Here is a 17,921-nt window from a genome sequence, read left to right as displayed (position 1 = left end):
ATGTCGGAGAATTTGCAGTCTTGTGAATTAACCGGTAGAGCTTAAATGAGCAAAATGATTATTGAGACATAATTTTACAATTCTGACGCCAAATATGAGTCCAGAACGAAAAATTGTATAGTCTGGCACTTTCTGTGAAAATTTCGTGAATAGTGTTTCTACCGGGTATTTTGTACTGCTGTTTAAGCAACCGGTAGAGTCCAGAAGAAAATATTTGATAAAATAAGAATAAGAAAGTCCAATATATGCCAAGCAAGTCAAAATAGGCCCAAAAATGATAAGTTCATAAGTTTTAAGTTTCGCAAGTAAACAAAGTACTGTTAGTGATTCACAGTGCATTTCGTCAAAAACGATGCAGAAACCATACTGTGAATTTTGAATATTGTTCCTTAGGAAATAAAAATGAATGTAAATGACTTTCGAAAAATAAGAATATGTCCGTAGCTTTAAGTTAGTTCCGGGTCCGTTTAAGTTAAAATACGCGAAAGAAAAACAACCGGATTAAAAAGGTCACATGTGCTTAAAAGACCATAAGTGACTTAAAATCACTATTCACTCACCATCTCTCTCTCCTTCTCCCCCTCCCAACCCGCGGCTGCCATGGAGTTAGCAACTAGAGGTAATAAATCTCTATTTTTATGGTTTGTTTGTGACACGAGCTGTCGAACTCGCGCAAATTGAAAATTATTTTTTTAATTAGGGTTCAAAAAATTTGCAGTAAGTGGAAACCCTAAGTCGTCTCTCAAAGGAATTGTTTGGGTAAAAATCGTTTTTGAAAACAGAAAATAAAAAGGGGGTTTTTTATTTCAGTTTAATAATTTAAAAGGCAGAATATAACATTGGAATTAAAATTCGTAATTAAAAATTACCAACCTAAGGTTAGGGTTCCATGGATGTCTTTCCTCGGATAAAGAGGTATAAGAATCGTGATTGATTGTCAATTGAATCAGAATCCTTATTTCCAATTGACAACCCTCTCTAAGCGATCGCTTAGCATTTGATCAAATACGATATTTTTACTCATACAATCGCAGAGTATCAACCCATTTGATTTAAGGTCATAGGGTCAATCAATCTAATCATCAAATCTGATGATTAATCCTTTTCCATAATCGCAATCGCGAACCTCAAATTGAATATCCATGATCGCACGATATCAATATGAGTTTGGAAGGGAAACGAAACTGATTTAAAATAAAGCGCAGATCCTCAAGACTAATCCATGGAATCCGTTACCCTTAGGTTGATTAAAAGGTTCTTAGTCTCGCATGGCTAAGGTAAACATAATTAAAAATTAAAAAGAATAAGAACAGAAGATGAAGAAGAAGAACATAATTGAATTGAAATTCAGAGAAAACTTGTCTGTCGTCAAAACTCCCAAAAACTCACTACCGAAGGGTTTCCTAAAGTCTCCCTTAAATAGCTGTCATTCAGAACGGCTAGGGTTTCACCGCTTCGGCCCATACATAAAATAAAAGTTGAATAAAATAAAATAAAACATGGCCTTGGGCCCTAAACACATTGGGTCCTAATGTGAATTACAAGTCCAAACGTCAAACTAAAATTACAGCAAAAATATGTCATCTTGAGCTCAGTTTTCGACCGTCTTCCCGTCCGAATTGGGCTTCATTAGCTGAAATAGAGATTGTAGCCCTATCTGTTAGCTGCAAAAAGCAACAAGAAAGGAGTCAATCGGACATCTGTAGAGTGAAATATGGTCAAAATAAGAAAGTAGTGTAAATCTAGAAAATTATGACTAAAATCAATTAAACACAATCAAAATCTAGAATTGTGATTTGACCCAAAAGATCTTTATTTAATTCAAATAAATCATAAAAATACCAACCAAGAGTAATAAATAAGTGTAACAAAATATGTGTTATCAGTTTGTCATGATTTAGGTTTTGAAAAATTAGAGTATGTTTTGGAGGGAAAGCCTTCTGATTAAAAATTGAATTGATAATAGATTGTTGATGTTTTGGATATAGGAAGGTGAAGTAAGCATTGTATTGTGTTTAAAAAAATTGAAAAAAACTCTATTGCACCTTCCTTTATGCCTCAGCCTTCATAGTGTAAGTAGAGCATGATGTGCAAAATTTTATTCTATGTATTAGGAATGTGTAATGTGTTGGATTAAGTATAAATTTGGTAGATTAGTAAGAAAGCCAAAGTGGAAAAAAAATCCTATGTGTTATGTCCCTATATTTCGGCCATGGTGTGTTTGTGAGGGACTTGATGTTCGAAAAATTTTGTTGGGACCTTTTGGATACATATATGTATGTTTAAGTTGCTAATTAAGTGAAGAAAATGAAACGAAAAAGAAAAGAACCTTTGCCTATTCCTTGTAGATTTCGACCTATAGGGTGGTTTAGGGATAGAGTTAGTTACATGTTATGTAATAAAATGTTTAATTTTCCAATCTATGTAATGGATGAGTTAAAGAAAGAATATGACTCAAAAATTGTTGAAAGAAGGCTTGTTTCCCTTTAGGGTACCCACAACCTTAAAAAGAATAAGGGCATGAATTATGTTGAAAATTCTCAAGTGGATACTTAGTTAATTTAGGGAACGTTAACGATTATGAAATGGTAAATTAAAGGAAAAGATAAAGTAGTGGTCTTGACTTGTGAATTTGCATAATGTGAGGAAACGAAAGTGAACAATAAGATGTATGCCTTGTGTAAATTTCTTGGCAATTGTAACATTTTATTGATTGTTGTTTTGAATCCTTCTCTAGGTGTGCCTAGGGATTGAGAAGGTTTGAACTTCCATTGGAGCTATATAAGTAACTTGCGTGACAAGTAAGCGAATTAGAAAAGCTTCAAGAGGTAAACTTTATGTTTAAGGAGTCTTTTCCTGCTTGAGTGCTTCACCATGGTTAGTGAACTATGGTTGGACTGTATGACTGTTGTTTTGATGCTGTGTATAGATGCATTCATACAGAGCTATTTGATAATATGATATGACTTGTTCTGATATGATTTCTGTAATGATGTACGGTACACTGATGTCTTCTTGGGGCTTCCCTGAGATTGACGATGTACACCTCTGATATGTTCTGGTTCTGCTTGGGGTCTTCCCTTGGAAACACGTGCGTTAATTTCTGCTTGGGGTCCTCCCTTGGAAATGACGGTGCACGCCTCTGATATGATATGGATATATGTTTTGTTCTATTGGGAACACGTGCGTTGATTTTCACTTGGGGTCCTCCCTTGGGAATGACGGCGCACGCCTCTGATATGATATGATATGAAATATGCTTTGTCCTGCTATGATATCTGTTATAAATGCATTTGTATACTCTGTATCTGACTTTCATGCAGGAGTGAGCCAGGGGTATGGAGAATTCTTGATAAACCTGGAGCTTATTGAGATTGTTATCTCACCCCTTTTTGGGGACATTATTTCAGGTTCCCCTACTCCCGGTGAGCCCTCATTAGGCAGGGACGCGACACGTGACTGAGGCAATTGACGGATCGAATTTTGAGTGGCTGTAGGCTACTACCCTTTTTTGAGTGTATTAGTGTATTTTGTATTTTCAGTTATTTTGGGATCATGATGTTTGATCTCTCACCTTGTATAGGGCCTGTATATGTCTTGTACATGTTTTTCAGTTTGATGCATGTACATTTATGTATTCAGACATGTTGATATGACTATGTAGTATTCAGTTATGTTATGTATTGGATTGCATGCTATTAGATTAGTGGCACGGAGCCAGGTTCTGCATGCACCCATAGATGGGTATCTGAGTATATTTGCATGACTGGTACTTCTGGATATATATATTGTTCAAACTGTCTATCAGGAACTCTTGAGAGTGGGATTTGAAAATTCTCATTTGTCCGATTTACAGAGGTTACTCTGTCCGAATTTCGTTTACGCCGAATAAGAATTTAAAAAGAAAAAGAAAAAAGTTAACTCGTATTTTCGTAATTAAGTCTTCCGCTGTTTCTGTTTGTATCATATGCATGTTAATTGAACCGGCTCGAGACGGAAATGTTACAGTTGTTGCTGCCACATACCTCAAAATTACATCGTTTTGGGATTTGGATGAATTAATGAAGATATTTTTAAAAAATTGTTTGTTATTTGTTATATGAATTTTACCAAAATATCCTTAATTAATTTCTTTATGGGGAAGTACATATTGTAACCTAGTCTACTTCCGGTAATATATAGTGTAGTTTGTAATCAAAAAATTTGTAAATAAAAGTCCCCTTTTCTTTATTATATAAATAATAGGAATAATATTTTTTATATAAGACGAAAATAATTTTATTTTCTACACTTATAAGAAAGTGAGTAGCACTTATTCTTTCTGTGTTTTTCTTTTTCATTTCACATTACCCCACTCACTCATATAAGAGCATGAGATAAAATTATCTCTATTTTTTACGAAAAATATTATTTTCACAAATAATCATGAAGATATTTTAAAATGCATGTAATAAAGGAAGCAGCTTCTGAAAATTGCATAGATGAGTAGATGTAAATGAAGAGTAGGTGGGAGGTGGGAGGTGGTAGGTTATATAGGTGAATCAAAAGGATAACGAAAAGAACTTTTGTCATGTAATGAGAATGAAATGTATAAAAACCCAAACTACCAATTCAGAACAAAATTTATATTAATTGATCATTATAATGTTGCTTGCATTTTCCCGCCATCATTACTGGTATCAATTATGCCGTTGGCAGCATTCTCTAATTTTCCAATCGTCAACATCTTCTAATCACTGTCATAGGCATTTTCTAATCATCACCGTCACAAATTTATTCTGATCATCTTTACTGTCAATACACTTCAGTCACGTTTCTACCGATTTTTAATTTTATTAAAGAATTCTTTTTAGCTCAAATCTAAACCTTGTACCGCTACTTAATTGCTTTCTTTAATTAATATAGGTTTTTTTTTTTTTAATGTAAAGTTGAACCTTATTCCAACACATGTTTTTTTTTTTTTTTTTTTGGATAGCTATTCCAACACATGCTACTTTCCTAATCCAGAGTCCAGACTATCTTAATCAAACTCAAGTTGACATGTGTCATTTTTCTCATTTGTACTGTCTTTTATCGTGGCCTACTTGGTTAAGAAAACTGATATTGCATATGAATGCAGTCCTATCGGGTTGAATAAATCCCTGGTGTAAAGAAATAGTGTGTGTAATTCCCTTACGAAATCTAACCAATTAAGATTTCTTGATGTAAAAGAATTAGTGCCTAAAGGCCAAAAATCAAGAGAATCGTAACTAAGAATGGGGTTGTTTATATCCCGGGTTATGATTTGGTGTGTGATTGTTTTTTTTTATTAAAAAAAAACTGATGGGTCTCACTTTTGGTATTTCTAATATGATACGATCATATTTTTGCAACATTATTTTTATAAATCTTTTATATCATATATAAGAGAGCTTCACTGTGATTATAACTTGTACCCTCCGTATACGGAGTGAAATTATTGTGGTCCGAGAGCAAAAAAAAAAAATTTGAATGAGACTGGGGTGAGAGAAAAGATTAAAAAAAGATGAGAGAAAAAAAATTAATACATATGTCAATTTTTAAGTAGAAAGAACACGTTGTTTTCTGAAGCACATTAAAAAATTCCCGATACGAGGACAAAGTAATACATACACGGAAATACAAAGAATGGGGAATATATTGTCCAAGAGAAAAGGGTATATCATGATGTAAAGTTGTGTCATTTTAAGTGAGAAAAAGAGATAGATAAAGGAAGAGAGAGTGGACAAAAAAATATAAAATTGTAAATTCCACCTTTTGATGAGAGTGAAAAATATAAATTGTGTAATTTAAAAAAGCAAACGCTTTTTCGATTGTACAAACTTATAAACGTAGAGAAAACACTAAACAAGATAGTAATTTGGCAAGGCTGACATTGGCTAGCGAGACATATGTTAAATAATAATGACCACGAAGCCCGAAGGGTATATAGTCCAGAGATTTGTACCCAAAATAAAAAAAGTAAAAATAGTCGAGATATATTCACGCAAAGTATAAAAATTGTATAGTACCTTACCATCAGTTAAACAACTGCATGGGAATATATTATATGTTATTAAAATGTAATAAAAAATATTTCACGTTTTGGCAAGAGGAAAAGGGTATAACAACATTTTGAATAACTTAAAGGGTATGCCATAATTGATACGAAATGACCCCATCGCTAAATTGACTCGAAGATGGGAACAAATTTTCAGTACAACCAATGGCGGACCCAGGAATTTTTCTCGTGGGGGGCTAAAATTACACATTTGTTTCTCTCTTCAAACATAATATATGAGAGGCCAAAATACAAAAAATTAAATATTTGTTCCTCTCTTCAATCACAATATGTGGGAGGCTGAAATACCAATCCAAAGAACATAACTCATAAATACCTCTTTTAACTTGTTATAGAGAGAAAGAAGGAGAGAGAGAGGGAGAGCGGTGGAAGATGTCACGGCAAAATCTACTATCAATTTGAAAAAAACTACACTTTTTCAACCCCTAAAATGAACATTTTTTATGCAAAGAAAACAAAGAAAAAGAGAAGAGAGCAAAGGTTTAGATTTCACAAAAGATATGTACTAATTACTATAATCTAAATAGATAATTCAAAGCAGACCCCTCTCATTTCTTAACCTCTTTTTCTATTTGCTCACTATTAGTCCAACAAGAAAAAAAAGCCAAAGATAACAGATTGCCAAGAAGCACAATCACTAAACCCTTCTGCCCCTCACTTCCCTCTCTGTCACGAATCATCAGAAAAGGAGAGGATCGAAAGAATGAGGTTCATTCTTTCATAAGGCTCTCGGACTTCTTATTTTTACGAGTAAACACCCTTTTTAGTCCCTGACAATATCTACGAAGTCCTTTTCAGTCCCTGGAAATAAAAAAGGACCAAATTGGTCCCTGAAAGTACAAGAAAAGGGCCACTCTACATATTTGGGAGTTGACATAAGGACTAACATGGCCTTTTTTTTGTAATTTCAGGGACCAATTTGGTCCTTTTTTATTGCCAGAGACTAAAAAGGACTTCGTAAATATTGACAGGGACTAAAAAGGGTGTTTACTCTATTTTTATTCATGGATGGAAAGATTTGTGCTAACATCTAAGCATAATAAAAGTTGAAACTGTTAGTTTCAAGTCGAGGTTTAAACTATAATTTAAGGGGAATGTTATATTTATAAACTTTTCGTTTAGAAACTCTTACAAATTATACTGTGTCTGACCGTCATACTTTAATCAATAGTGTATGACTGGTCATACTGTGTAATTTGTAAAAAAAAATTGTAAACAGATCTTTTCCTATAATTTAATGCTAATTCCATATGCTAATTGTTACCACCAGGTCTGTGCCAACAAACAAGAGCCATGTAGCTAAAAGAATTTGAACTAAGAGAAACCATGTAGCTCTATTGGTGGTCACTGATACTTCCAACACTGTGATGTAATCTTAAATAAACCTGAGAATATAAAGAAACTCTATAAACTCTCTGCGGTGGGAGAAAACTACTTCATATTAATGGAGAGAAAAAATGAAGGTTTTTTGCATTATACTTATATTAAAAAAATTCTTCAAATTTTGAGGGGGGCGGCCGCCTACCTTAGCACCCCCCTCGGTCCGCCCCTGAGTACAACGGACCAACGAGAATAAATTACATCAGCTTATATGTTTCTAAAAAGAGAAAAAAAAATATTATAATTATATTTTTTTTCGAAGGGAGGAGTTATATTTATAACCCAAATAATTTACAAACTCTTACAATCTTATCTTAACTGTTGATTTCCGTCAATTAATGATTGTCATTTATTGTGATTAATTAATAAATTTGAATTGCGAAAATCTTAACCGTTGATAGACGAAAATCAACGGTTAAAATATGATTGTAAAAAATTATAAACAAAAATAGATCATAAATATAACCTTCCCTTTTTTCGAATATATAATTCATATTTATATTTTAAGTTACCGTTACACTGACGGGTGTACTAAAGATTTGTTCGAGATGAACCCCTCTTGTTAGTTTGTTTTCCGCTTAACCAATACGTTGTCAATACACGGCATTCCATGAATTCCCTACACAAAATCAATCTATATATTATGTACGTACATAGTATAAAAATTGTTTTATTATTATTTGTCGCATGATAATTTTTTATTTTAATTACTTTATTACCAATTTTTTGGTAGATACTTTATTACCAATTTAATGTTTATGAAAAGATACCATAAGGGAATATATTTTTTATCTAATGTTTCTAACTAAATATTGTTTTTGAAACATTTTGACTATAAATTTTTTTAAATTTCAAAATAAAATTTTTTGATCGTGTGCTACATAATTATTTATTAAAGAAATTCAGAATCATATATATATTTAACTTAAACAACTCCTGCAATACACTAGGCTAGGATAACTAGTTATCACCTATTTAATCAATGGCACAGAAAAGTATGCAGGGATATTATATTGTGAATCCTCACTATACATATATTGTGTATTATAGGAATATTAATTTAAATAAAATATGAAAATATTTTTAATTATAAAAAGATATTATAATTAATTCAATTAAATTCTAAAAATATAAATTTATATAAAAAATATTCCATCACAAAATAATGTGGTCAGATTCCGAAGAACCTTGTCATGATGATATCAGAATTGTTTATCCTGTTAAAATAGTTGTAGTTTTCCTAAATAACGATAATATATAATCAGATTATCAGTGTAAATTTCTTTTACATAAATAAAAAATCAAAACTAAACTGTTTAATGACTGTGTTCCATTTGTCGGTTACATATATCCCACTAATAATATAAACTCATAATTCTTCTTTATATATATATATATATATGAAAATTGTTTTCTCATATGACATAGAATAAAACTTATTTCCTATAAACACATATAGAGAAAAGAGAAAAGAGAATATAAGAGAGAAAAAAAATATAAATGGATCTCATCTCTTTATATGTGAGTGTAAGAGAGAAGCTTTACCTTATGTTACATAAAAAAACAATTTCCATATATATATATATATATATATATATATATATATATATATATATATATATATGGAAAATGTATCATTAGTCTTCTGACTTAGCAGCCTTAATTAGTAAGGAATTTTGATTCTGAAAAGAAAAAGAGAGAGTCTAGTATCATATCCTCTATTCTAGCTATCTTTTTTGTTGCTTTTGAATGATCAAAATATCGTCTCATTATTATTCGTATCTAATATCTTATTCTATTAGTGAAAATATGTACTTGGAGCACCCTTAAAAGACATTGGATAAAAAATTGAATTCAAAAGCAAATGGCATCTGCATTTGAGGAAATATATAGTTAGATGCCCTTATATACTTTCATTGGAATTTTTTTATAGAAGAAACTCACTATATAGATAAATGAAAACATGGCCGTACTCAAATAAATAACTTCTATCAGCGCACAAAGGATAAAAAAAAATAAGAGAACGGTTGGTCTTAGTGGGGGCAATGAAACTGTTATTGCACTTAGGTGAAAAGACAGTCATACAATAATAGGGGAGCCTTTTTTTTTTTTTTTTGGGTGGAGATAATAGGGTAGCTTTTATTAGCTCTTTTGTGGTCCAATAAAGAATAGTTTCAAGTTTCAACTCTCAGGGGGTGTTTGTTTCAGGTTTTTGAAGAGGATTACTGGTAATCTTTCTTTGGTAAATGTAATTATCACGTTTGGTAGAAGGAATAAATTACGATTCCCGGATATCCAAGGATTACCGGTAATTTGATTTATAAAGAAAAGTCACTATTCAGATTACCAAAAATAATATGGTAATTCAGAATACCAATCAGAATACCAAGTAAAGGGAAAGCACAATAATAAATTTTGAGACAAAAATACCCCAATACACATAAAAATCTAGACCCAATCTATCAATTACAAAAGTAAAAATAGTTTGGGGTTATTTTTGTAAAATAACCTCATATTCCAAGTCATATTTCGTTCTAAACTAAATATGGAATCAGTAATTTTTACCCAATATTCCCGGTAATATTTTGGCGAACCAAACACCTCTTTCGTAAGATTCCAAGTAAACTCAATTTCTACTGAATTCCCATTAATCATGATTCCCGGTAATCAAAAAATTTCTCGTATACCAAACACACCCTTACAACATGCCTCAACTTTAAAAAGTGCTTATAAAAATGTCTATGCAATATCGCAATAGATAGTTATTTTCTCTTTCATGCATTTGTTTGGCCGCGGTGTGGAATCTTGTAAAAAGTGGCAAGGTTTAAAAAAAGTAATGTTAATTTATTAAGTATAGGTAATAACTAAGGGTGTCAAAACGAGTTGACACGACACGAATACATCAATACTAACACGATATGAATTTTTATTCGTGTCAAAATCTTTAACACTGACACGACACGGATTTTTTGCGGAGTAACTCAACACGACACGAATAACAAGCAAAATAGGGGTTAAAACAGTAATTGACAAAAAAATTAAAAAAATGGTTCAAAATTAAAAATAATAAAAAATAATAAAAATAAATTAATAAAAATAAAATATGGGTCGACACAAACACGAATACCTCAACACGAACACGACACAAATTTTTTACGTATCATTTTTCCTAACACGAACACGACACGAATTATTTTACGGGTCAACCTGAACACGATTTTTCGTGTCGTGTCGCGGGTCGACCCACGTGTCATAATCTATATTGACATTCGTAGTAATAACTAATAAAGAAAATATAATTCCTATTATTGTATGAGACAATATACAAAAAAAGTGAATGGAACTATTTGTTTTTTTCTCTCTCTTTTTTTTAGTGAATTCTACCTATTCTTTTATGTGTACGCATGAGGTATCTCATTCCTGTTAATAAATTGCATGTATGGTGTTTCAAATTTTAAAAAATTAATTAAAAACTTTTTATCCCAAGTGAAAAGGTAGTTTAATTGCACTGGTCTTCACACGGCATGAGAATATTTTATACTCAATCGGCATGTTCCATTCCTACCTTAACATATGTCATACAGATAAATTTTGTTTATATATATATATATATATATATATATATATATATATATATATAGGAATTTATTATTCTTATGTTGCATAAAATATAATCTATCTCCTACACATAAATTCAAGATGGGTCCCACTTTACTTTTTCTCTCTCTTTTCCTAAAAATGGACCCCACCTATACTAATGAGTGTGTAGAAGATAACTCTTATCTTCTACAACATAAGAAAACTATTACCCATATATATATGGCTTAGAAATCTATTATATTTCTAAAACTTTTTATCCCAAGTGAAAGGTAATTTTTATTGCACAGGATATGTCACATCACACGGCATGAGAATATTTTATACGCGGCATGTCCCAGTCGTAGTTTCATACCTCGTATGTCATAAAGATAAACATTGGTTCATTTTGCTTTTATGTATTTCTAAATCATTATTTCATGTATTAAAAGACACAAATCTTTTATTTTTTATGGTAATATAAATATTCCAATTTATTTTTGTCCTGGATTTTTTTTTCCTTATGCTTCAATTTTATGTAGTCAATTTGTTAGATCAGATTTTTTGAATGGTTGGCTCTGCTGCTAAATATCCCTTTAAATTAGGCTGATTTTCACGGTATACCAATTTAAAGGCACTGAAAACGCCTACTCATTCCCTCTGTCACCACTCACCACTCACTAATAATATTTTCCACATAAAACAATGCGAACTAGGGGGGGGGGGGGGGATTACAAATCTCTTTCAGTAATGAATTCTTTTGATCACGGTTAATGTAGTTTGGTTGATATTAAATATTGTTCCTTATAATAATCACCGATGATATGGTTTAATTTTGATTGAATGATTATGTTATAGCAGAGCTTAATTTCTCAAACAAATATTATAGTCAAATCTTTTTAATACCGTAATAATTTATAATTTGATAATATTGGAAATCTTTTGTACACTATTAATAATTCAAAATTATATTATTGATCGTGTCCCGAATTGGTCAAATCTAATTATGAGAATCTATTAATTCTTAACTACATATTTTTTACATTAAAGTTTGTTATTGTTATATAAGCTAATTTAGCAACAACAAAAAAAATATTAGTTTAATAGCTTACTTTATTCCTTGAAGGTATGTCCTAAAAAACAAACGTCAGAAGCTTTAAAAATTGGGATGCTATGAGCTCGAGTGCATATAACACCACCCTTTGAGTTGTTTAATATAACATAGCGTTTACCATTTTTTTTATTTAAGGTATGTTGTATTTAAAAAAAAAAACACGTTGTAGGTAGATGGTTAGTTTTATTTTATATTTGTATCATTAAGTAAAATTTACATAAATTCAAAAGAGGCAACAAAATATTAGTTTAACTGAAATATTTAATAAAAAATATTTTTGAAAGAATAAATCTGTTTATTACGAAATTGTGATGATAGATAATTAGGAATACAAAAGACATTTTTAACGACATATTTTATTCTTGGTTTTTAAATTTTAAATTTAGTATTTACATTTAAATATTTTTCTTTTATTTTATATATGTTTATTTTGAATTTAAAAATACTCACATAAGATTCGTTAATTAATGTATATTGTCTAGTGTAGCAGTGAAAATACCATTAACCTTTTCAATAGAACGAAGGGAGAAAGCAAAGATGAAAAAATAATTTCTGTTCGTAGAAATCTAAATTAAGAAACCAAATATTATTTCATTAAGAAAAAGTACAAAAAATTCGAAATAAAAATGGTCCGTTACATGAAGCGAAAGGAAAGGAAAGGAGTGGTAACTGGAATTTTGTCCCTAAACGCATTTCCTTTTTCATGACAAACAGCCAAAAAAAAAAAAAAATTATACTTTCTATTATCTGATTGGGTTTCAAAGAAAATAGTAAAGGAAAAAATAACAAGCATGGGACCCATATGCATATAATAAGGTTTTTTTCTGAACAGAGGATCCAGCTCGGAGGTCACGCTGGGACACGCCACCACCGAATCAGAGCCCTTCTCGCTGGACATATTCGAACATGTGGGGTCTACTAAGAACCTTCTTTAAATATTTTAATGTAAACCACCAATGATCATTGATAAACAGCGTGGTACACGAGCGTTTTTCTGCACGTGAGGTACGTTAACATTTCTCTCTCGTAAAACTGAGTATAGTTCTCTTTCTCTAACCCTTTGTTATAATACGTGACAACCACCACACTCTTTTCTACGCCGCTCCCTCTCTTTCTTTCTTTTTTTCTTTCTCTTTCTTCATTTTCCCTCTGCATTATCTCTCCGTTTTCTCAGCAACCAAACAGCCCAGCGGCGAATAACACTAATCTCGGGATTCTCCTTGGCGCTGATTCCCTAGCCTACCCATTTATCCCAAGGCCACAAAATCGCTTCAAAGTAGTACCTTGGTGAAGACAAACCAAAAAAAAGAAAGAAAAAAAATGAAGTCTTTGCTCCTCTGCTTCACTCTCTGCATCTTCGCCATTGCCGGGGCGGATCTAGCTTCCGACAGAGCCGGCCTGGTGGCCCTCCGTGCCGGCGTTGGTGGCCGCACTCTCATGTGGAACCTCTCTCAGGCGAGCCCGTGCTTGTGGACCGGTGTGACCTGCAACAACGAGAGGGTCACGATGTTGCATCTTCCCGGAGTGGGTCTCTCCGGGAACCTTCCGATGGGTTTGGGGAACCTGACCCAACTTCAGACCCTTTCTCTCCGGTTCAACGCTCTAACCGGACCCATTCCACCCGATTTCTCCAACCTCTCTGTCCTGCGGAACCTCTATCTGCAGGGTAACTTTTTCTCCGGCGAAATTCCCGATTTGGTGTTCGGTTGGCAGAACTTGGTAAGGTTGAATTTGGGTGGCAACAATTTCAGCGGAGAGATCTCTCCCAAATTCAATGGGCTCACTCGTTTGGATACACTGTATTTGGAGCACAACGGGTTCACTGGGTCCATCCCTGACCTCAGTGTTCCTCCCCTTGTGCAATTCAATGTCTCGGACAATAAGCTAAGTGGGTCCATTCCTGAGAGGTTTTCGAGTTTGGACCAAAGTGCTTTTATTGGGAATTCCCTCTGCGGGAAGCCCTTGCTAGCTTGCCCTGGAACAACGGGGAAGAACAACAAGTTGTCTCGTGGAGCCATTGCGGGTATCGTCATTGGTTCTTTGATTGGTGTGTTGTTGATTCTGCTCCTTTTATTCTTTTTGTGTAGAAAAAGGAGCGGGAAAAGTGATTCGTTGGATGTTGCACCTGCTAAGCATGATGCTCTTCAGAAGACTGATAGGGATAGTGAGAGTATTAGTGCGAGTAATTTGGCTTTAGCATCAGCAGGGGAAAGGAGTGATGTTAAGAGTGGTGGTGGTGGAGATAAGGGTTTAGTGTTTTTTGAGAATGTGAATAAACAGTATAATTTGGAGGAGTTGTTTAGGGCTTCTGCTGAAGTGCTGGGTAAGGGGACATTTGGAACCACTTATAAGGCTAACATGGAAACGGGGTTTAGTGTGGCTGTGAAGAGGTTGAAAGATGTTGTCTCAACGGAAAAGGAATTCCGAGAGAAAATTGAGGAAGTGGGGAAGATGGTTCATGAGAACTTGGTCCCACTCAGAGGTTATTATTTTAGCAGGGATGAAAAGCTCATTGTTTATGATTACATGCCCATGGGAAGCTTATCTGCACTCTTACATGGTAAGTAGGCATCTTTTTTGCTTGGTTGTTTTTTTTTGGACAATAGGATCCCTCTCTTTTCTGTGTGTCATGATGCTACTTCTTTTGTTTATTATAAATCAAATGAATGATTGCGGCTGTTCTTATTCATTTTTGTAATCTACTGTCGTGGCTATTCCACTAACCTTCTTGTCTCAATATGGATTCATTTCATCACTTCTTGTGCCTATCTGATTTCAGTTTGTTTTTCTGAGTAAAAAGCTTGCTTTTAGTGACAAAATTTATATAATATTTGTAGTACATTTTTTCCATGGGAGATGAAATCTTGCATCAAGAGTTTAATTTGATGACATATAAAGCATTATCTGAGAAATCTGTAGTTTGTGCCTCTTAGCTGATCCTCTGTGTTTTAAAATTTGGTATCATTAAGTATTTCCTTTCAGGATTGTACTTAATGTTCTAACATTCAAATATTTTCTAAATTAATGTTGACAGCATAAGGCTCTAGGATTTAGTGATTGCATGTTAAATATTTCTATTAGAGTATCATTCTAGCTCCAGCTCAGGCTTTTGCTTCGCACATTAAGCACGCATGTGAATAATTCTAATTAGCTAGTAATATTTCAATTATGGATTTAGTATAAGGCTCTAGGATTTAGTGATTGCATGTTAAATATTTCTATTACAGAGTATCATTCTAGCTCAAGCTCAGGCTTTTGCTGCCCACATTAAGCACGCACGTGAATAATTCTAATTAGCTAGTAATATTTCAATTATGGATTTAGTATAAGGATCCAGATTTGATGAAATGCTGCCTGCAAAGAACAATATTTCTGTTTTCTTGAGCAAGTTTTAGGTGAATGAAACTGCAATTGATTTAGAACTGGGATGCCAAAAAATGGATTGTAATTTGGGTTCTAGACAGTCAAACACCTTACTTGACAATGTTTGCTTATATATCTTTCTATTTTCTTGTTATAGCAAATAATGGAGCTGGCAGGACTCCACTGAGTTGGGAAACAAGGTCTGCCATTGCCCTTGGTGCTGCACGTGGGATTGCATACCTACATTCACATGGCCAAACAACCTCTCATGGAAATATCAAGTCATCAAACATCCTTCTCACCAAATCTTATGAACCTCGTGTCTCTGACTTTGGCCTTGCTCATCTTGCTCTCCCAACCTCTACACCAAACCGTGTTTCAGGTTACCGTGCCCCAGAGGTCACTGATGCCCGCAAAGTTTCCCAAAAAGCAGATGTCTATAGCTTTGGTATAATGCTTTTGGAGCTCCTAACAGGGAAGGCTCCTACTCATTCTTCACTGAATGAAGAAGGGGTAGACCTACCAAGATGGGTCCAATCTGTGGTTCAAGACGAGTGGAATACTGAAGTTTTTGACATGGAGCTTCTAAGGTACCAGAATGTTGAGGAGGAAATGGTGAAGCTCTTGCAGCTTGCTCTTGATTGTACTGCTCAATATCCTGACAAGAGACCTTCAATGGATGTGGTGGCAAGCAGGATTCAGGAAATTTGTCATCCTATTTTAGAGGAAGAGGAGGAGAAGAATCATGGTTCGTTTAAAGAAGCAGATAATGGAGTTTCCCAACAGTACTATTCTGTTGATTCGGGTGCATCACAAGCTTGAATATAGAATTCAGAAGAGAAGAGACCTCATTGTTTTCAACTTTGACCTGTTTTTGGCATGCATATTATACTGTGCTTTGTTTATTCATTGAGGGATTATAGAAACCGTTTGTGATCCTTTGTCTTTTCTCTCTCCCTCTTGTTATTCCAAGGAGTCTTGGTTGGGGTTTTCTATTCCCCGGTTTATTTATTCATACTCTACATTCACCAAAGACATTTATTTATTTTTATTTTTACAGGATTTTGTGTGAAATGTGAATAATTTGTTTGGATTTCTTCATTCATGTTTCTCCCTCCTATTTCTAGTAGGTTCAGCTTGTATTGTAATTTGTGTGTACTGAAACAAGTTCTTCTTGAAGTCCAGCCTATGTTTGTCAACAACTGAACTAGAGGTTCTTAATCATCTCCTTTTAACATCGAATTCTAATAAGTCAAATGGCTTCTAATTAGACTTTTCTTCAAAGAGCCTAAAGCAAAACTTTCATCGAAATTGATGAAAACAATTTTAGCGAGCCATACATGATAAGGTATTTTTTTTTTAACTATTTTTTGCGATAATCGAATGTTACAATAATCTTAAGGTAGCATCCTTTACAAAGTGAGTTATATTCGAGAGAGAAAAAAAAAAAAAAAAAACTTTTTTCAAGTGATAAGGTTGCAACTGGAACACTTGGGTTTATATAACTTTATTGTTTATTTTGTGTTTTTAATAAAGAAAAATGATAGAGCAGCCTTTACATTGGTGCTGCATTGGCTCTGTTCTACTCTTGGGCAACATCTTCGTGTCTTCAAATTCCAAGATACTAAAGAAAATTCTATAATATGAACACCTGGTTTCAAACCAAGATAGAGATGCCGAAAATTTTCTGCAACGTGCTTCCCTTTTAAGGCTTTTATTCTTGTTCTGGGAAATTGACACATATTTTCTGTTGCACATCTTTTTGAGTGACATGGAGAGCATTCATTCTTTTGAATAATTAGAACTGTTAAAATTAGTATATTTAATTGTATATGTAAATGTTTATTACGCTACTTTTGCTTTTTGATACAACTTCGGTTTGTTGAAACTTAGTTGTAAAGAATTATGCTTTCTAAGTTCTAACCGGTAATCTAAAATTATGGCCATCCGTGAGAAAAGAAGAAAAAGACAGACAAAAAGTGAAATCTTGCTTACTTTCGCTTCTGATGCAATTTTGATTTGTTGAAACTGAGTTGTTTCAATTAGTTTGGGAAGTGATGATATGTGTTAAAGTCATATCAAATATTTCATCACATGCTTCTGGATATGCTATTTCAGGATCATGCACACTTGTGATGAGTCCGACATTGGTTGGTAATGAGCTAAGTGAAGAGTATATAAGTGAAAGGACCCATGAACCTAATACCTTAAGGTTTTGAGTTGAGACATGATGTCAGATACACTTGGTTGGTGTAGCCTTAGCTCATTGGTGGTGGCTCCCCGTCACGGGCTTCCCCTGGACCCGCTTGACATTGGAGTTTGAGGGAACGAATTTCCCATCATAGATATGGTAAAACCTTGAATGACTATAAAAAAAATAAAAATAAAGGTTGGTATATGACAGTGATC

At 33.4% G+C, this 17,921-nt stretch overlaps 1 protein-coding gene across 1 annotated transcript; it reads left to right on the top strand.

Moving 5' to 3' along the window:
* Positions 1–11,366: 11,366 nt before the first annotated feature.
* Positions 11,367–16,564, top strand: LOC133316873 (probable inactive receptor kinase RLK902). Its single transcript, XM_061518668.1, has 3 exons — positions 11,367–11,383; positions 13,463–14,709; positions 15,670–16,564. Exons 1-3 carry the CDS (start codon positions 11,367–11,369, stop codon positions 16,332–16,334), a joined length of 1,929 nt encoding a protein of 642 aa, XP_061374652.1. The 3' UTR covers positions 16,335–16,564.
* The last annotated feature ends 1,357 nt before the right edge of the window (positions 16,565–17,921 follow it).

This window comes from Gastrolobium bilobum, unplaced genomic scaffold (genome assembly GCF_033153095.1).
Source record: "Gastrolobium bilobum isolate Gb01-03AN ecotype WA unplaced genomic scaffold, APGP_CSIRO_Gbil_v1 utg9312, whole genome shotgun sequence".
In the NCBI taxonomy this organism is placed as follows: domain Eukaryota; kingdom Viridiplantae; phylum Streptophyta; class Magnoliopsida; order Fabales; family Fabaceae; genus Gastrolobium; species Gastrolobium bilobum.
Note: the sequence above shows the minus strand (reverse complement) of the source record. Positions and strands in the feature narration are given on the sequence as shown.